General features: G+C 45.9%; 1 protein-coding gene across 5 annotated transcripts in view; it reads left to right on the plus strand.

The window, feature by feature from the left end:
* LOC141983330 (mitogen-activated protein kinase kinase kinase 3-like) overlaps positions 1-21,339 on the plus strand; it is a 113,373-nt gene that overhangs the window by 12,556 nt on the left and 79,478 nt on the right. For all 5 annotated transcript variants that reach the window (XM_074946363.1, XM_074946366.1, XM_074946364.1 and 2 more), the window contains exon 2: positions 13,871-13,950. In XM_074946363.1, coding sequence (XP_074802464.1) covers positions 13,947-13,950 — 4 coding nt within the window. In that variant the 5' untranslated portion in view covers positions 13,871-13,946. The remainder of the gene's footprint in view (positions 1-13,870; positions 13,951-21,339) is intronic.

Raw genomic sequence — 21,339 nt, forward strand, 5'->3', positions numbered from 1 at the left:
GAAAGAGGGTCCCTGCCCCAAGGAATTTACAATCCAAGCTCTTGTTGTGTTCTTCCAATCCTGGGAATATTTTCACCAGTTAAAAGCATTTTAAGTGCTTTATTTGTGCTCGGAGCACCCAAGCTGGCTGGCTTCTTGAAAGCTGTGGAGTCTGATGTCACATACACTGGTGTAAATATAGAGTAACCCCAATGAAGTCAGAGTTACAAGCGCATGATGCGTTGCAGCCCTCTTGCATCACCCATGTGACTAACCCTGTTGGGCTAGACCCTGAGCTGTGGCTGAGGAGAAGGAGGTAGATAGGGTTGCAAAAGTGGTTTCAAGCCACCTGTGTGCTCCCCAAATCCAGTGTAGCACAGGCCCGGGGCCCAGATCCCTTCTATTCTGTTCTGGCACTTACTAGGTTATGAAGAGCATATATCTGAGTGCTTCATGCCAGCAGCCTCTGGCCCCAGTGGACCATCCTGGCAGCCCGAGATCACTAAGACGCAGGGATATCCAAGCCACGCTCCCTTACCCTCCCTGCAGTCAGCATGGCCAAGGCATCAGTGTAAAAGTTACTGTGCCAGCTCTCTGCCACCCAAAGTTCTGATCTAGAGCCCTGAAGCGGAACCCGGAACCTGCGAGTTCCACAGGACCCACTGCCATAATGGCAGGAGCAGGTAACATGTACTTTGCAGGCAGGAATAGATGGGCAAAAAAACCCAGACTGCAGTAATTTGCTGGAAAACACTAAATCTCTTGTCAGTTTGTCCTAAATAGAATTTCAGCAATGGAAACCAAGTTTTCCCCCCCACGCACTTTTTTTTTTTAATAAAGGTTTTAATACTTAAACTTGAGTGAGGATAGAAGGAGATTTGATGCCTTATTAACAGGAGTTAAAGTATTTTTTCAAGCAAGATTTGTTTTATTGGTAAAAATTCTGTGGGTTTTTTAAAAATAATAATATAAATATATATATGCCAATGGTGGGTGGGTGTGTTTTCTTTTTATAGTAGCATAGGGGAATCTGTGTCTCTTGCGGGATCTAAGGCTTTTGCGGGTGGGAGTGAGATAAAAATGCAAGAAATAATGTGGGAGTGGGATTAAAAAAAAAAATAGTCAAGCGCAGAGCTCTTGTCTAACCCTGCGATGGCCAGGTAAGCCAGTGCTTTGCACTGGTAGTGCAGTACAGGGCTGTTCTAATCCAGCCCATTGGGTTTCATTCAATTTCACCTCCATTGAAATCAGTGTGCCTGATTTCTCCACTGCCCAGAATCTTGCATAGTTATTTACACCTGGACAAAGTAGGTGCAGACCACTTACCTAATCAGAAGGGTAATGTTTTTACACCCACTGTACCTAGATATAAATGACCTAGTCAAAGGGCAGGGGAAATGGAGGATCAAGGTTGTAGAACTTCAGAACAGCCAGGAAATAAATACAGCCTCCCATGCTAATGGCACTCACAGGTAATTCGGTTTGAGGCAAAGTTCTCCTTTTTTAGAGCCTTAAACCTACTGGGAAGTACATAATAATTAAAACAGAAAATCCCAACTCCTGCAAACCTTACTCAGATGAGTAGTTTTTACTAGGGTGGCTACTTGTATGAGCGAAGTTTAAAGGATCAGGGCCTACCCTGAGATTTTTAAGCATAAAAAAATACACAAAGCAATGGCCAGTCCCATTCTAGATGCTCATTGTACTGAATTGAACAGGCTGGGTGTCAGTGTGCCATTACTGGACTGATTCAGAAATACTCAACTGTGTGCTGTAGGTGATCTGTGGCTAGCAACTAAAGCAGATTCTTAAGGGATTAAGTCCTATGCGTTTTGCTGCTGCTCTTTTGCTGCTGCTGTGAACTTGTGAGTGGCCGTGGCCTGCAGCATAGTTACAATTGGGAAGACCACTGATATTTTGTCATATAAATGGATTAAACTGAATACGTGTCATGCAGGCTGAGAAGTACACATGGGGTCTCCTGCTTGCCAATCGGAGAGGACCACATCTCTCACTAACTCCAGTTCTGCTCAGCAATCCTACTCCTCTTTCCAGCAATGTCTCTCCCTAGTGTACCGTCCCCGATCCTGTATTCCTTGCACGCTCAGAACTCCCACCGACTTCAGCGGGAATGAAGTTTGTGCACACTTTAGCATGTGGCTTCTTGAACATTCTAGGAATAAACTAATTTTGATGAAGTAGGTGGCTTTAAAAAATAGAAAGCCTTTCAATAGTGAAGGGTCAGCTAAAGCTAACTAGCCAAGTGCCTGGCTGGCCCAGATTCCATTTGGTGTGATCTGTGATGATGATATATGAAGGCTCTCAAAGGACACGGTGGAAAGGTGCTAGTGGAAAAGCTGTTGCTATGACAAATGGCTCAGTGCTGGAATTCGAACTGTCAACTTTGAAACTATCAACACTACCTCATTTATTCCCTTGCTTAGAATGCTGAACGGCTGTAGGGCCTCTTGTTTTAATTTTTCCTCCTTACTGACGTTACCAAAAAAAAATCGTAATTCCACAGTCTGAGCTGGCTCCAGCGAGGTGCCAAAAACCCTCACTTCCCACTGATGTCAGTGATGGTGGAGTGTAGGACTGAACCATGCAGGACTGAACTCACTAGCATTTGTACAGAAGGGGGCTGATTCAGGAAAGAACTTGGGCGTATGCCTAACTCCCACAATAGGATTTATGTGCATGCCTAAACTTAAGCACTTGCTTATGTGCATTCCTGCATCAGGATTTTCCATTGGGTTTTTGCAGTAGTGTAGCTCAGTTGGCTTCATTGGAGACCCACCTAGTTTACACCAGTGTAAATGAGATTAAATTTGAGTTTAAAAGCCTAGCCTGCAATATAGATAGTAATCAGTGGCATAAACAAGCGATAGTTTTATACCGATTGTTCAACCACTAACCGTGTGTGCCCTCACGTGTGATGCTCAACCAACTGAAGGGCCCATTTTGCATTGCATGGACTTCGACGCACAGTTTAATCTTGTCTGTGTCTGTTATATAACTACTTGGAACCTGGAAAATAATCCTTATAACTGTACGTTGTCAAAGCACAGTACAAAGAGTAACTGACCAATTCTCACCTCTCTCTAATAAGTGGCCTAGTTTTTCAGAGGTGCTAAGTACCTGCTGCTCCCATTGACTTCACTGATAGGACTTATGGGTGCTATTCAGCGCCTCTGAAAATCAAGGACTCTCTCCATCGATTACAATGGGCTTTGGATCAAGCTTTTACTGAGGTATTTGAACATGTCTAACTCTAGGCAGCCTGACAACATGTAGCTTTAGTATCTCTTAAGTGTAGAATGATGGCACTTCTAGGGCATTTTTAAACACAAAACTCAATGTCTTCTGTCCTGGGAAGAGGTCTATAAAGGGTTTATGATGGGGTTCCCTCCCTCCCTCCCTGCCCACCCGATTTCTGAGCTCAGTTCAGCTATGTTGGCATTCGCGTCCTAGAGAAGCATTCAGCATGTAGCCAGCACATTGCACGGCTTCCTGTGTTTGTATGGGCAGCCTGCCAGAAAGCAAGGGCATTCTCTCCTGGCGCTGTCACTGGTGTTGCAGAAGAAAATGGAAACCTTGGTGAAATTCATCCCTTGGGTTAGTGAGACACTTTCCGGAGTATCTTGATTATTTAAGACCCTTTGTTTGCTGCCAGAGCTTTAAATCGAGCCCAGGAAGGAAACCCTCGGTGTGCAGTTTCCCCACCATATACCCTTGGGGTCTCAGTGCAAGATGTCAGTCCCTGGAAGGGAGCAGAAGTGATCTCCTTGGGTCCTTTTTGTCTGCTGAAGGAAACGGCCCTCCTTCCTCCCCGAATCACATTGTCTCCAAGTACTTAGCCAACAAATAGGGAGAGGGAGCATTCTGAGTGGTTAAAGTACAGGACTGGGAGTCAGGTGATTGCTAGAGGACGGTTGAATTTGTAGTTAAGGCCCTGGTTTGGGATATCTAGGTGTGGGACATACTACAGTCACAGGAGCCATGTATCTGAGTACTTCCCACTCTTTAATATATTGATCCTCACCCTGGTCAGGTGGGGCGGTGCTGTTATCACCATTATATGGAAGGGGACTCGAGGCCCAGATTGGTTAAGTGACTTGCCTAGATCACACAGGAAGTCTGTAGCAGAACAGGGAGTTGAACCTAAGTCTTCTGAGTCTGCTAACCCCAGGACCATCCTTCCTTTCCAGGAGATCTAGGTTCTGTTCCTTCACCTCTAGCGCAGTGTCCTCGAGCAAACCGTTTTTAATCTATCCTGTTCCTAAATTGCCTGGCCGTAGCATGGAGAGAATAATACTCCTTCCATCACAGGGCTTTTGTGAGAATAAATTCATTGAGGCTGATGTGGTGCTTAGATACTACCTCAGTAGATCTGGTACCCCAGAGAAATGTGGTCAGTAGATGAGGCCCTAGACTGGGGCTCAGATGCTATGGATTCACTGTCTGACTTCGGGCAAGTCCCTTCAGTGTCCCCCATCACTAGAGTGGGGATAACAATCCTTACGCCCTTTTATCAGAACACAGATATCTGGATGAAATGTGCTATGTGTTATCTGCGTTCTGTTCCTGGCATTGCCACGGATTGTCTAGATGGCCTTGTGCGAGTCACAGGCTGTCGCTTTTAAAAGCAGCTCCCGATTTTGGGTGCCTGGTATTTTGACCAGAGGAGCCTCAAGCAGAGCATGCGAAAAATTCCAACGCCCCCAACTCTTGCTGAAGTTAGTGGGAGCTGTGATGCTGAGAGCCTCTGACAAGCAGTCCCTAGGGATTCTCCAATTGGGTACTCAAAAATGGAGGCATCCCAAAATGCCTACTCACTTCTGGGCCTCTCTCTGCTTGTTTACCCATCTGTAAAATGGAGAGCACATTCCCCATAGGCATGTTGGGAGGCTTCTTTCATTCATATTTGTAAAGCAAAGCATCTTGGGATGGATGGCAATGGACAGTGTGACGATTGCTAGACTAGGTTACCTGCCCTCCCTAGAGTTTCAAAACATCTCTTTAGGTAAAGCTACCGTGGAGCACTGATAGTTCCAAATAGCGTCTACAATGGTTGGGTGCTTGGTATGGCCACTTCGGTGACATGTGTTGCCTCCTTAGCCTGTAACCTTCCATTCTGACGGACCATTGAGGTATGTACAGTACTGGGTCAAAGTGTGTTCTTTTCTTTTCATAACTTGTAGACCATGCTGAGTTAATGTACTGTATGTGTCTACTGGGTCGCGCTCGCGTGTCCCACAGTTCCACCCAGGCTTGGTGTTTAATCATATATGGCATATTTTTGTTATGTTTCTTCATATACCAAAAGCAAACTGATACTTTGAGACTGAACGGTCAAGAGGACCTATTTTAGGTCAAGAGGAGAACAAAAATTAGTCTTGATGAAAGAGCAGAATCTGTGTGTCTTCTATAGTAATCTGTGATGGGATGAGCATGCAGCCTAGCTGTCCATCTCAGCAGACAGCAGAATACTTAGTAGCATTGCCCGGTGTCCGGTTTAACATCTGGTCAAAAAGGGACCCTGGTAGCTCTGGTCAGCACCGTTGACTGGGCTGTTAAAAGTCTGGTTGGTGAGGGGCTGGCAGGCTCCCTACCGGGCTCCCTTGGGCTCACCAGAAATGGCAACATGCCCCTAGGCACAGGGGCCGCCACGTAGGCTCTGTGCGCTGCCTCCTCCCCAAGCTGCGGCTCCCTAGCTCCCCTTGGCTGGGAACCACAGCCCGAGGGACGTGTTGCCACTTCCGAGGAGCTGCCTGAGGTGAGCGCTGCCAGGTGCCTGCATCCTGAACCTCCTCCCATGCCCCAGCTTGGAATCCCTCCCACACGGACCCCTTGGCCCCAGCCTGGAGCCCCCTTCTGCACTGCATCATCCCCCCCCCGCCCCCCCAGCCCAGAGCCCGTACCCCCTCCCATGAGTGAGCGAGTGAGGGTGGAGGAGAGCGAGTGCCAGAGGGAGGGGGGGATGGAGTGAGCAGGGGGTGGGGCCTCGGGGAAGGGGTGGGGCAAGAGTGTTTGGTCTTGTGCAGTTAGAAAGTTGGCAACCCTAATACTTAGAGATTTAAAGATGCAGCATGCAAGAGCAGAGTCCTACGAGCAAAATACACCACATTTTTACCATCGGCATTTAACAAATGATTTTTCTCTCATTTACTTTAATGTAAATCTGGCTTAACTCCGCTACAGTTGATATTGCAAACATGACAAGAATCGCTCCTGTTCTTTGGTAATTAACTGTTGATCAGCATGTGTGCCATGAAGTTTTTCCTTGTTTTGCAAGAAAGAACTAAAAAAAAAAAAAAAAAAAACCCATCTGACTCATGCCAGTGTCTTTTTAAAGTGTGCTGAGCAAGAAGCAGCCACTAACAGTCTGACCTGTCTGACCTTACCAGTCAATTGGAAAGGAACATGGTGATCAACGCAATCTGAACAGACTAGAGAATTGAAACTGTAGCTCACTAAAACGGATGCTGTTGTAAGATACAAAATGGGATGCCACCAAGAGGGACTATTGATTTAGGGGGAGGAGGGTGTTGATGAAGGATGACTGTGTTAAAAAAGGAAGATGGCTGGCGTGAGAAATCGCTTGCAGTATTTGAGCTTTTCCTCCAAGTCCTGTCAGAAAGATATTGAAGAAGGGAAGAGAAAGTGGGTCAGTTAAATGCGCTGATCTTGTGAGATAACGTCAGATACTGAAAGTTGTTTGCTAACTGAGAGCAACTACCGCTGAGGCCATATTCTTTCTTTCAATTGCTAAGAGCCTATTGTCTTAAATGAGGATTGTTTCAGAGTAGCAGCTGTGTTAGTCTGTATTCGCAAAAAGGAAAGGAGGACTTGTGGCGCCTTAGAGACTGACAAATTTATTTGAGCATAAGCTTTCCTGAGCTATTGTGACCGCCAACTCTCCACCCCCAGCCTCACACGTTCTTGTCAACTGCTGGAAATAGCCCACCTTGATTATCACTACAAAAGGTTTTTTTCCTCTCCTGATGGTAATAGCTCACCTTACCTGATCACTCTCGTTACAGTGTGTATGGTAACACCCATTGTTTCATGTTCTCTGTGTATATAAATCTCCCCACTGTATTTTCCACTTAATGCATCCGATGAAGTGAGCTGTAGCTCACGAAAGCTTATGCTCAAATTTGTTAGTCTCTAAGGTGCCACAAGTACTCCTTTTTCCTTTTTTTTTTTTTTTTTTTTTTAAGGTTTCAGGGCGTCACCATCACCCCTCTTTTCCTTATGGCTAGATGGGGCGGGGTGGGGCAGGTCTTGAACTTTTTAGATGATGAGTCTCAAAACCCTTCTGTTGTAACATAAGGTCACTGTATGGAAATGGCTGAGACCCACTGACCTAAGTTATAAGCTCTTCAGGGCAGAGATAGTGTTTGTAGAGCACCTAGTACAATGGAGCCCTGATCCGCGAATGTGAGACTGCTAGGAGCTATTGAAGAAATAATAAGACCATTCTGGAATTTCAGCAAGTGCAAACTGCAGCTGTCCACATTCATAGCAGAGACCATCCCCCCACAGCCATCTTACACCCATGTTCTGGGTGTTCATGGAGCTACTGAGCCTGATCCCATTCAGATCGATGGGAGTCTTTCCACTGATTTCAGCGGGTACTAAATGAGGCTCATAAAGCCCCATATTGCTTGGATTGTAGTGTTCTTAGAGACCAGGCTGAGATGATCAAAGCTGGGTAGGGGATATGGATGCCTACTTCCCATTAATTTCATTGGGAGTTGGGCATCAAAATCCCTTTGATAAGCTCAGCTCACAGGCCTGATTCTGCATTCTGTTACATCAGTTTGGTGCTGTTTTGGAGGCAATGGAATTACAGCAGCATAGAATTGGTGCCCTAAAGTAGAGATGCAGGCTCTAACTCTCTCTCTGGGACCATTTCTGGCCCCCATGAGAAGTGAAAGTTGGGAGGTGCTCTCACTGAAATGTCATTATCAGTGTCTGATCAAAAAAGACTTTTGGAAGGATACAAAAAGCTTTGTGGGGACACTTTTTTTTGTATCTTGAACAAATTTAATTCAGAATGGGAATTTTAGTGTGTGGGTTGCTGTATGTATTTTTTTTTACGTGCCCATCTCCCCTTTTCCTGTGGAGAACAAGGGTTAGAAGGGGGGGGGGAATTCCTGAAAGACACCTGCCCCTCCCTCCAAAATAAAATTTCAAATTGAAATGAATAAATCTTTTTTGATTTAAAAAAAAAATCCTAAAAAGTGTTTTTGGTTTTGTTTGTTTTTATGGGGAGAGGGAGATGACCATTTTATTTATTATTTTTTTTGCAGACTATCTTTTTTTTTTTTTTCAGTGAGCCTTAGTTGGGAGTGCCTCCATTCCAGTCAGTGGGGATGTTCTCAATTTCCGCTGGTGTAGCTCACATCTGCACTGTACCCCTTCTGTGACATCTACAGAAATATTCATCTGAGGGCACAATCTGGCCCTATGTGAAAGCGAAAACAACAACAACAAAGCAGCATTCTTCATCGGCATTAGGCTTTCTTCCTGAGAAGAGAAGTTCTCTTTCTGAGCCAATTACAAATCTTCCAGATCCTCAGCTGGTGTAAATGGATTGAACTTGATTGATGTCAAAGGAGCTGTGCCAGGTTACACCTGCTGAGGATCTGGTTCATTTATACGTAGTCGCTTTAGCATTTAAAGTGTGCGTAACTGAGCTGCTTTTTAGAAGCAGCCTTTTTATGAGTCCCACTTAAGTGTATAATTAGCGTTTGTAAATTAGTTCAGTTTGGTTGGCCATTCAGGGTAACCATTTCCGTGTAACAAATGAAAGAACACTGAGAACTAAATTGTACATTATGAAAGGTATAATGCAGGCGAAAAGCCCAGCATGTGTCAGACCTGTGGCCTGAAACATCACTTGCCTTAGTTTATTTGTTCCTTTTTGTTTTTCATTAGCCTTGACCTGAGAGGTCCTTGGAATTTTTCATTCCTGTTGAATCTAGAGACCGGGTCTGCCTTTTGTTATCTATGGCTCTCATTTCCAGAAATTACTGATCTCTGTGGAACCACAAGAGCTGTCTCATACACCAATGTGAGTTAGTTATTACTCTTAAGTTACTAAAGTTATTATTACTAACTATTCCACCAAAGTTAATGGAGTTACACTAGCGTAAGAGGAAATTCAGGCTGAACATAATTTACTGGAACAGTTTCTACTACTTCTTTTATAAATATGCACGCAGAGGGGGGAAGTTCAATGGTTTGGAAAAGGCCATGATTTGAAGGTGATATAATGTCCTTTGTCTACTGTTGCCTGTTAAAGCTCTCACTTTATGCCCACAGTGTGAAGTAGTCAGCAGGGTGGTTTATCTACTGGGTTTCTCTATCTGAGTCACTGAAGCCATAGCTTTGATTTCTGGTAGAGTTGCGTCATTCTCTGGAGGAGGTAGATGGAGTCCCATGCAGTTGCAATGTGTGTGTCATTTGAAACATGTCATTTTAAAAACAAAGCATCAGTCCATCTAAAGTAGCACATTTGAAATTTTGTCATGTGTACTTCCAGGTAGCTAAGAGTTTTGAATGGTTAAATACAAGCAAGCAGGCTGCCAAGGGTATGTCTACACTACGAAATTAGGTCGAATTTATAGAAGTCAGTTTTTTAGAAATCGGTTTTATATATTCAAGTGTGTGTGTCCCCACAGAAAATGCTCTAAGTGCATTAACTCGGCGGAGTGCTTCCACAGTACCGAGGCAAGCGTCGACTTCCAGAGTGTTGCACTGTGGGTAGCTATCCCACAGTTCCCGCAGTCTCCGGAAATGAGATTCAAAAGTTCGCAGTTCTTTTCCTGTCTACCTGGCCAGTGCATCTGAGTTGAGAGCGCTGTCCAGAGCGGTCACAATAGAGCGCTCTGGGATAGCTCCCGGAGGCCAATACCGTCGAATTGTGTCTACAGTACCCCAAATTCAACCCGGCAAGGCCGATTTAAGCGCTAATCCACTTGTCAGGGGTGGAGTAAGGAAATCGATTTTAAGAGCCCTTTAAGTCCAAAAAAAGGGCTTCATCGTGTGAACGGGTGCACATCGTGTGGACGGATGCAGGCTTACATCGATTTAACGCTGCTAAATTCGACCTAAAGTCCTAGAGTAGACCAGGGCTAAGCTATACACATGCAACCTGATCTGTGAGCCCAACTAAAGTGCTTTATCATGTAACCCTGTGTCATGCAAATAATTCTTACTTGTGTGAGTAATCCCACAGAGGTCAGTGGGTTTGCTCATATGAGTCAGGCTTGCAAGACTGGGCTCAGTTTGCATGCAAATGTTCAGTGCTGAAGAAAACATAGACCTACAACCCCAAAAAGCCCATAACTCCATGCTCAAAAATACAGGTGCATCATTTTGGGCTCACCCATCTGGAAGCTGCTTTGGAAAACATGAGCAGCATGTTCCATGAGAGTAGGAATTTGCACCAGTGAGCTTTGCCAAAATGTACTCCCTTCCCCGAGTGTAGCACAACCTGCTGTGTGCTGGGCTGCTGCCCTTCACCCCAGAGGTGGCTGCATTTCCATGAGGCTGTGTGCACTGTAGTTTGTAGAACAAAACTAGATTGTTATAGGTATCAGGCTGGAAAGAAGATATACATTATTAACAGGGAGGGTAATTAACCACTAGAACAATTTACAAGAGTTGTGGTGGATTCACCATCCCGGGCAATTTTAAAATTAAGATCTGCTCTAGGAAACTTTCAGGGAAGTTCTCTGGCCTGTGTTACACAGGAGGTCAGATTAGATGAGCGCACTGGTCCCTTTGGGCCTTGGAGTTGTGAAACCTGCAGTATTGTTATACTTTTCATTGTTTGACTTTCTTTCAAGCCAGTCCTGCAGGTTGTATAAATATATGTTCATGTTGTTGGATGTTAAAGTTAGCACCATTTCTCCATTCATCGCTGCTGTTTTGAACGCTGCCCCAGCCCTGGCCCCCAAAGCTTGTGAAAATAACATTTACAATAATATTTTTAACAGTTCCGTAGTATACAAAACTCCAGCATCCTGGCAGGCTGCCCGGAAACTTGCGGAAAGTTAATGCTGTTGACTCTTTAAAAGGAGAGATTTTTTTCCGCTTGACTCCTTTTGCTTGTTAAGCTCTCCAGGCCCAACATGTTGCTCCCTGCTGCTTGAAAAACAAGGAAAGTCCAAATTTTAGCAAAGTTAGTTAGGGTGGTTTTCTAACTCAGCCACATTTTGGGGGGGGGACCAGTGATTTGTATGTTGGTTAATTACACCGTTTCAGTGTATACATGGGCTAAGTTCAACATGGAAAAAGAGGGTGAAGCTCCTCATGGAGATCTGTGGCCTGCATGCAGTGGTGCAGTAAATAATTATTTGTATTGCAAGTAGTGCCTAGAATCTCCAACTGAGTCTGAGGCCTTGGTGTACTTGGTGCATGCCCACCCCCGAAGAAGAGATGGTCCCAGCCCTGAAGAGCTGATGATCTAAATAAACAAGTCAAAGGGTGAGTGGGAAAGTGTTGGTAAGAGAGAGATGGAAGTGACACACTATTGCAACACGCACTAGTTTGATGTTCACTCGGGGCCTGATCCTGCAGTATACAGAGTGCCACTTTCTCCTATTGGCCTCCGTGGAAATTGGTGGTGCTCGTCCCCTTGCAGGAGACATCCAGCCCCTTGTGAAGTCAAGCACTGGGTGGGCAAAATGGTCATGATTCTGATGTCCGCTACAGTACAAATCCAGAGTTGTTGCATCTAAGCCAGGGCTCACCATTGTGAAGTTACTTCTGGTTTACACTGAGCTGAATCAGACCCTCACATATTGCACCAGGGGCTGAAGGATGGTGGTTTACAACCACAGTGTTGCTGAAAAGCTGACCCTTCCCTGAGCTGAAGGAGGGCAGCGTTCACGCTGCTGTTGCTTTTATTGCTTGGCAGGAGGCCTTTCTCCAAGGCTGGGTTACAGGCCAGTAGTTTGTAAAGTGTGCTGCAAGAGATTTACAGTGCAGGCAGCATTCACTGGTCGTCAGAACGGTGCAGTGGGAGTCAGGAGACCTGGGGTCTATTCCAAATGCTAGCTGACTTTGTAAAAAAAAGGAGGAGTATTTGTGGCACCTTAGAGACTAAAATTTATTTGGGCATAAGCTTTCGTGGGCCAAAACCCACTTCATCGGATGCATGCAGTGGAAAATACAGTAGGAAGATATATACACAGAAAACATGAAAAAATGGCTGTTTCCATACCAACTGGAACGAACACCTTCTTGTCAACTGTTTGAAATGGGCCATCCTGATTATCACTACAAAAGTTTTGTTTTGCTACTGCTGATAATAGCCCACCTTAATTAATTGGTCTCGTTACAGTTGATATGGCAACACCCATTTTTTCATGTTCTCTGTGTGTATATATATCCTCCTACTGTATTTTCCATTGCATGCATCCGATGAGGTGGGTTTTAGCCCACAAAAGCTTATGCCCAAATCAACGTTAGTCTCTAAGATGCCACAAGTACGCCTCGTTTGTTTGTTTTGTGCTGTTACAGACTAACACGGCTACCCCTCTGAAAGCTGACATTGTGTAACCTACCAGCACTTGAAAGCTCTAAGGAGGGACTCTGGTGAGAGGTCTGGGGAAATACACTGGAATAGGAGAGATGTGTAAAAGGCCACTGTAAAATAGTAATATTGTGCTAAAAAAAAGAGATAGGGTGCTCCTCAACTGGGACAGCTAGAATGTATTGCTGGGAATCTGGCCCAAAAAAAAAAGGCAGAATTTGCAATCCAATTCTAAGGGCATCCATTTTCATAGTTAAAAAAATGTTAAAATAGAAAACATGAAACCCATATATGTTTGCATTGCTATTTACTCCATTGCACATGGATGCTGGCTTGTTGTTGTAGGGTTGCTTGTGAAAACTAAACTGTGGGAGCTTGATGGTTTGTATTCGAGGAAAAACTATATAAAACATATATGTAATTTCTCAAAGGGAAAGGTCACAGGATCACATTTTCAGGCATGCATCTGTATGAGTTACTTGCATGCGCAGGTGTTGTACAAACTGCGTATTTGCATGGGCAGGTGTCCAGTTGTGTGTCTAGCTGCCCATTCAGACAGATGACAATGCTTTACATGCAATTGTGGTACTTGTGTGCACAAACTAGGCACACAACTTCATTTGAAAGTGTGACATGGAATTTGAAAACAGAAGCAAAAAAGAAGTACCCGTACATACTTGATCATAAGCCGGTTTGTTTATAAGCCGAACCCACCCCCGCCCCAAGATGGATAAGTGTAAATGGTAAAAACTGTATGACCCTTTCATAAGCCAACCCTATATTTCAGGGATTGGCCAACTTTGGCTTTCAGCCCGTCAGGGTAAGCCGCTGGCGGATCAGGACATTTTGTTTACCTGGAGCGTTCGCAGGCATGGAGCCCCTCAGCTCCCAGTGGCTGCGATTTGCCATTCCTGGCCAACGGGAGCTGCGGGAGGTCGCTCACAGGGATGTTGTGAGCTACATTCAGTATGGTGAGGTGCTCTTATGCTACAGTGAGTACAATAGATAGGTAGTCTGCACTTGGTGGAAGAGGGTTGCTTTGAAGCCTGTGGATGAGAAGTATGTTACAAAGTGGGTAGGTATCATGTCCATTTTACAGGTGGGGAAATGGAGACACACAACAAGGTGAGTAGCTAAAGTTTGTGTACAAAGTTGAGACTATACCTCTGGGGAGGGCAGAGGAGTCTAGACTGCTTGTCCGATTCCTATCAAAATAAATTGCCTGCATAAACAGGGCAAAAATGGAAACCTGTTTGATAAAGAGCAATCAGATCAAATATCTGCACCGATAGCTGTGTTGGAGTTCACCTGTAAATTCTGTCTGTATTATTGTTGCAGGGCGGACGCTTGTGAGTGGAGGACGAGGTGTGAGTGTCCATGACCGGTGGAGTGGAGGCCTGATGTAAATGCAAACATGGGTAAGGAATGCATCCCACTGGAGCAACTGAGCCTCTCTCTAATAGGTTACTGTGTCTTGTACCTGACAAAACAGCCCAGAGCAGGAAAATCTGCAGAAATAGCTTTGCTCAACATTAAATTTGTTTGTTCTCTTGCCTTCCAGTCAAGAAAAGAGTCCCAAGTGAAACACCACTTTTGGTGTCTTTGTGGTATTGTGGGCAAGTCACTTCAGCTTTCTGTGCCACAGTTTATAATGCAAGCTCTTGGGGCAGGGAACTTCCTTGCTATATACCTGTACGACACCTAGCACAATGGAGTCCTGATGTCAGATGGGGCCTCTCAGCCCTATTGTAGTACTAAAAAAAAAAAAAAAAAAAAAGAAAAGGGAAAAAAAAAATGAATTGGCTAGTGAATATGTGCCTCACTGCCCTCTACTGGATGGAATCTGCTCAATTGTGTGCCCTAAGCCCTATATTGCTAATGGCGATCTGCCTTTCGCTCAGATAGTAGGAGTCTATAATTTTGGAGGCAGAGGATGATTCCAGTTTTATATATGTTGTAGCCATGAAGTTCCAAGTGGCCTGGACTTGTGGCACAGTGAAGTTCAAGGCAGCCAGGATTTTGTTACTCTGATACATTGCGTACTGACCATGTGCTTGGTGCTGTATGGATGACATTTTAAAAATGCCTAAGGGAGTTGGGCACCTGGCTCCCACTCACTTTCAGGGGGCATTAATCTAACTCCCTTAGTCTCCTTGGAAATCTCTACCGTCCATTTAGAGAAAAATCACAGCATCTCCACTGAGGAGCTTGCAATCTAAAATCATTGCAGGGAGCTGAGACAGAGCTAGAACACACAATATTCTTGTGGCACCAATGTGTGTATCTGTCTCTCTGGGCAATCAACCACTCAATGGCTTCCCAAATCAAAACAGTTCAATGCAAATCAAGCACCTAAACCAGGTTCTATCTTCTGCGAGTCACATTTTCTAATTGACCTTTGGCTGTCCTTAATATTTTCCAGATGGACTGGTTCTGAGTCATATGCTCCCATCATGTGATCTCTGGAATCATTCCCTTCACCTAGGGAGGTGGGTTATACTTGGCTCAGGTGAGGCTGAGCTCCACCTCTTAAAGGGCTAGCTCACCCAATGACAAAATGATCTAACTAATGTGGGGGAGTAGAGGTCCTAGGAGATTATGACTGGCCTTTCATTTGTAAATCTTCACTGTCTATCTAATCCAGGACAGAATTGGGAGTGATAGAAAATCATCAGGGCTGGTTGAAATTTGAAAAATGTTTCATTTGTCTCCTTCCCTACCTTTCTCTCTTCCCACCCCCTCCTTCATGGGGGGTGGGGGGAAGAAAGCAAAAAATTCAAACAAAAATGAAAATGTTCTTTCTTTGCTATATTTAAAAAAAAAAAAAAAGTAGACAAAAAATGTTAACCGACTGTAGTTCTTACTTTCTGATGTTTTTTGTGCAGTGAGTTAGCGCCTTCAATCCAAGTCTTAATTGGCCAGCTATTTGACTGCTTCCCCTTTTACTGGAATCTTGGGGAGGGAAAGGTGTGGGCTAACCCTGGGATTAGATCCCTCTTCAGTGTGTGAATGTGGCTGGGTTACATTTCACAGTGCCCTTCAGCACTCCGCTGCGTGTTCTGTGCCTACGACTGCTTTGATCTCTCTGCCTGGGTCTGTGCACAACTCTCGCGCGTCTGAACTTTATTGTAACATAGGTGCACACAAAGGCAGGTAGAATTGCCAGGCTGCAGTGGACAAGAACACAATGTGAGCATAACTCTGGTCTCAGTGGCCCAGTTGTTTGGGCTAGATGGGTACAGGATGTACAGTATATATTACTGCCTCGCTGAGATGTTACTTTCACTGCCCCATTTACTTCCCTCTGAGAGTCGCTAGACTAAAGGAGCTTACGTGAGGATGCACTGAAACTGCAGAGAGGTGAAGGGAAGATTCATGTTTAATCTACAATGAGTGGGTTTGGTTTTTTGGCGGGGGGGGGGGGAGATTTTTTTTTTGAGTCTTTTTGGTCTACAGCAGGCGAGGTTTTAATGAATAACTGTAAAAAACACTGCTTATTACCCAGGGTATGAGCATTGTGATCAGACCCCAGTGGTGCTGTTTAACACAGCCACATCTCCAAAATCGTGACTTGGATTTCGTCTCAATTTAAAAGAAACAACCACCCCAGATCCCTTACAAGGAAGATTGTTAGCACAAATGAGGTATTCACAATGTGATCAGTAACTCGGATTTCACCATAACCCCATTTTCGTTGGGGAGGTGCTTCAAAGAAGCAGCATGGCCCTGTAAATAGAGCAGAGGGCGTGAAGTCGGAAGATCTGGTTTCTCTTTTGGCTTTACCATGTTTGTATTGTGTGACCTTGGGTATGTTACTTAATGTTTGTGCCCCATTTAGCGCCATGCTAACGATATTTGTGAAGAATGGATAGTTGCATAGATGGCAGAATAAAAATATGATCTATCATTAGTTATTAACCTTTCAGCAGCATTTCAAAGACAGTGTGGCCTAGCAGTTAAAGCAGGACTCGGGGGACTGCCAGTGGAAATGCACTTGTTTAACTCAGGGCAGAAATGTCTATTTCCAGTTCTTACCCTGGACAGGTCACTCAGGCCCTGATTCATCATTGCCCTATGACCCCTCCACACCAGGTAGCGTAACCCACAGACTTTTACTGCAGCGTTTTGTTTGTTTGTTTTTTATTTTCAAAGCCAAAGAGCTGGAGAGAAGCAGTGGGAAGGGCACATGAACATAAAAACTGCCATACTGGGTCAGACCAAAGGTCCATCTAGCCCAGTATCCTGTCTTCCAACAGTGGCCAATGCCAGGTGCTTCAGAGGGAATGAATAGAACAGGTGATCATCAAGTGGTCCATCCCCTGTCGCCCATTCCCAGCTTCTGGTAAACAGAGTGCCAGCAATCTGGTTCCATTTTGGTTTAGGTGGCGCCCATCCTTCCTGAATAGGCTCCCCCTTTCCCAAAAGTTTCCCCAGTTCCTAATAAATCTAAACTCCTCCTCCCTACACCATTGTCTCGTCCACACAATGAGACCCTGCAGTTCTGCCTGTCGAACTGGCCCTGTGTGTGGAACCGGAAGCATTTCAGAGAATGCTACCGTGGAGGTCCTGGACTTCAATCTCTTACCTAGCAGTCTAAATTGGCCTCCAGGACCTCTCTCCTAGCCTTCCCTATGTCACTGGTACCTACATGTACCATGACCACCAGCTCCTCCCCAGCCTTACACATATGTCTATCTAGATGTCTCAAGATCCGCAACCTTCACACCAGGCAGGCAAGTCACCATGTGGTTCTCTTGGTCATCTCCTACCCAGCTATCTGTGGTTTCTAATGATCAAATCCTCCATAACTATTACCTGTCTCTTCCTAATAACTGGAGTTCCCTCCTCCGGAGAGGCATCCTCAATGCCAGAGGATACCATGATACTATCTGGAAGGAGAGTCCCAACTATGGAATTGTTTCCCTCTGCTCCAGTTGGATGCTCTCCTTCCCTGAGACTTTCATCCTCCTCAACAGCACAGCGGCTGTCAGACCGGGAGTGGGAACTTTCTACTGTGTCCTGGAAAGTCTCATCTATGTATCTCTGTCTCCTGTAATTCCCCTCCAGTTCAGCCAGTCTGGTCTCCAAAGCCCGTACACGGTCTCGGAGAGCCAGGTAATTTATACATGCTGCATTGAGTGCAATAAACTGGATAACCCCCACTCTGTTGCTGGACTTCTGCCTGCATTCTCTTATTACTCCTGCAGCTTGTTCCTTTGTTGATGTTTTGTTTTTATCAGGGGGTGTTTTTTGTCTTAAGTTTAAGGAATGTTAAGTGTATCTAGCCCCCCTCACAAAATTCCTCTGTTAGCTGCTCCTGTTCGCTAGCTCTTCTGGTCACTTAGGAGCTGGCTTTTTAAAGCCCTGGTCTTGCTGAGTAGCCCTTCCCCCTGGTTAAGGATTGATGGGTGCTAAAGGGCTTAGGGATCAAAGTCTCCTTCAGAAGCTCTCAGACCTTGCCTAGCAGGCCACTAGGCTCAGCACATGGTTCCCCAAACAGACAGACCACAAACAAAAATGGTATATTTCAGTCAAGCAGCAAGCATACCACAAACACACAAAGTAATTACACAAAGTAAAACTATTTCCCCTTGTTTGTTTCCCCTCCTCCTGTTCTTGTAAAGTGCTGGAAATGGCCCACCTTGATTATCACTACAAAAGGTTCCCCCCCCCCGTCCCCCCCTCCCTCCTGCTGGTAATGGTTCACCTTTCCTGATCACTCTTGTTACAGTCTGTATGGTAACGCCCATCGTTTCATGTTCTCTGTGTATATAAAATTTCCGCACTGTATTTTCCACTGTATGCATCCGATGAAGTGAGCTGTAGCTCACGAAAGCTTATGCTCTAATAAATTTGTTAGTCTCTAAGGTGCCACAAGTACTCCTTTTCTTTTCACAAACATATACACGCTTACAGACAACAAACTTACCCCAAGGATCACGTAATTGCTCCTCCTTCACCTGGAGAACTCCCTCGCTAAACTCCCCCCATTAGCTGCTCCTGTTCGCTTGCTCCATGGATTTTTGACAGCTCTGTGTCACTGCACATGTGCAGGACAGGGCAACCGAGTTAGATGGTCCCAGTGACATCACAAGGAGTGGGAGTGATAGTTACTGGACACGCTTCGTAGCTGTTTCTGGAGTGGTGAGGATGGGTTTCTGTGGAGGATAAGCACTCTAGCAGGTTCCACACATTCACCACCTCACAGCTGAGCAGTCTGAGAGGGGGAGGCTACAGATATAGGTGTTCAGCAGGGCTGGTCTTAAGGGTGGGCCATTCTGGTGACCACCCAGGCTGTCGGGGGGGGGGGGGGGGTTAAGCAGCGCAGAGCTGGCGGGGTAACGCTGCAAACTTGTAGAGGCAACACGGGTGGGGTGCCCAGATTTCTTCCTGCTTCCTTCCAACAGAGGTAGGGCAGGAGGGACGACACACAGGGTTCTTCCGCACCCCCGTAAGGGGTTGTGAGGGGGGGAAGCAAGGAGTCACACAAAGTGCTTCGTGCATCCAAGTCACTTTCCCCATCTGGGCTGTGCTGTGAGGCGAACCTCCAGAGCTGCTGCTCTCCTGCCTTTCCCTTACACAGCCCAGGTGGGGGAGCCATCCTCGTCCTCTAGGGGGGCACAGAGGGGAATGAGCAGCAGTACCAGCTGCTCCGTGCATCCCGGTCAGTTTCCCCAGGTGGGTGCAGAAGGGGGTACAGGGGTTAGGGGTGAAGCAAGTAAGGGTGGCATGGTATATGGTGTATTGCCACCCTTTCTTCTCTGGTGCTGCTGGTGGCCGAGCTGCCTTCAGAGCTAGGAGTCCAGCCAGCAGCTGTCACTCTCCTGCTGCCCAGCCAGTGCTTAATTTGTGGGGGGGCTTGCTGGGGCTGAACCCTGGCAGCTCTTTCAATACAAATTAAGCATTTGGGCGGGGGAGGGACAGCCTGTAGGCGTCAGGAGCAATGGGGGGAGTACCGTACCTATGAGGGCCAGGGGCACCAAAATAGAAGTTTGTCCAGGGTGCCATTTTCCCTCAGGCTGGCCCTGCTCAGCATAAAACCAAAAGGTGTCTGCTGCAAGGGCTGCGTCTCCATACCTTTTCCGACTTGTCTACCGGCAGCCGTTTCCTAACGCCCACTGGAACCCATGGAGAGAGTTGGCTGTTGGCTCAGGGCCTGTAACTGCTGCTGGTCAGGAGATCAGACTGTGGAGATTCTGAGGTGTTTGCAGGGTACTGAAGGGCTGCCGTTCTCCTTGGTTTCAGGAGAATGGAGGACACACACACACCCCTTTTTGAAGGCACGTGGTAGGACTGAGACCTTGTCTGTGTGAGAAGATCAGAGAGGAGTGGGTCTGTTTGTGCACCCTAAAGTATAGAAGTGTGTGTTCTCTGTTGGAACCTTGCACTGAAGTGCACGTAATAGCATCAAATGGGGAAGTCCATAGAAAGAACACCAACCAACTTACTGCCTCATAGCTTTTGGTTAACAGTTATTCATAAGGTTCCAAATACACACAAACCCCACTGTAAATAGTATGTAGGTACTTAATTTTGTTTACTAAGAAACTGTATCTCTTTGAAGCTGACGGGGAACTGTCCACCCCCTCCAGTCAGGGTTTTGCATATCATAGCTCGGAGGTTGAACTCTGTGTAGGTCTGCCTTCCTGAAAAGGCCGAACTCTGGCCTTGTGCTTCAGCAGAGAGATGAGCTGAGGCGCAGAAAAAGGGAGCGGAACAGTTATTCATCATATTACCCAAATAGCCCCTTGCCACTTACAGGAAGGTGGCACAGAATGGGTGCGGGCAGGTAGAAATCTCTCCCTCTGCTACTGTTAGGGGATGTCCTTGGTACAGGAGACCCTCTGAGTTGACTCTGTCAGCTCCATGCCAGTTTTGGGTGCAGGGGGTGTTCCATGGTGGGCTGGCAGATGGTGAGTAGGTAGGGGTGGGACTGAGAGCAGCAGCTGGTTGATTTCGTCCCCTTACAAAGCTCTTTAGGGTCTGTAGAAGCAGGATGGAATCGGAGGGTTGAAACCTGTGGCAATGAATAAAGCAGGCACAAAATACCTGCCCTTGTCCCTGTATCGGAGCCCACAGCAGTGCAGGCATGAATCTATCCCTTCATTTTTCTGAGCTTCATTTTCTCCATTTTTAAAATCAAGGCCATACCTACCTGTTTTTTGAAAAGGGCTTATTGATCCTCCTGTGACTGGAGCTATAAAAGTGCAGGGGGGTTGTGGTATTGTTCCACATGTCCCGTAAGTTTTCTTGCCCTGTTTGCAAATTACGATATTTATTTGTGTTTGGACAAGCACTTCCCCCCCCCTCCCAGATCCTGCACTCCTGAGTCACCCCCCATGTCTCGTTCACGCCAGACTCCCCTGACTTCAACTAGGAGTCCGGGGTACCCAAGCAATGCAAGATCAGCCCAATAATGCTGTATCTGGGACATCACAGCCATTGCCCTGGCAACAGACTATGAACTCACAGACCCAGAACTGTGGCTTCGCTGTAGCATTGAGCATTAGGGGAAGGAGGTCTGTGAGGGAGAAAGAACCCTTTATGAGAGCACAGAAACCTTCAATGGTATCAGAGGGAGGCAGGAAAATAACCAGCCAGCTATATTTCTGTGTAAACATTTTCTTCTTTCAGGTTTACTCCAGTGTCACATTCTTTCCTTAAGAGCCTGATCCTACCTTCATCCCCCACTCAGAGCTCCCACAGAAGCCTGAAGGGTCTAACTTGAACCTACAAAAGATAAAGACTATTGCAGACTTGTCCATTAGGCCCTGATCCAGTAGGTTACTTGAATAAGGGTGTAAATC

The sequence above is a fragment of the Natator depressus genome, chromosome 2, assembly GCF_965152275.1.
Source record: "Natator depressus isolate rNatDep1 chromosome 2, rNatDep2.hap1, whole genome shotgun sequence".
Lineage (NCBI taxonomy): Eukaryota > Metazoa > Chordata > Testudines > Cheloniidae > Natator > Natator depressus.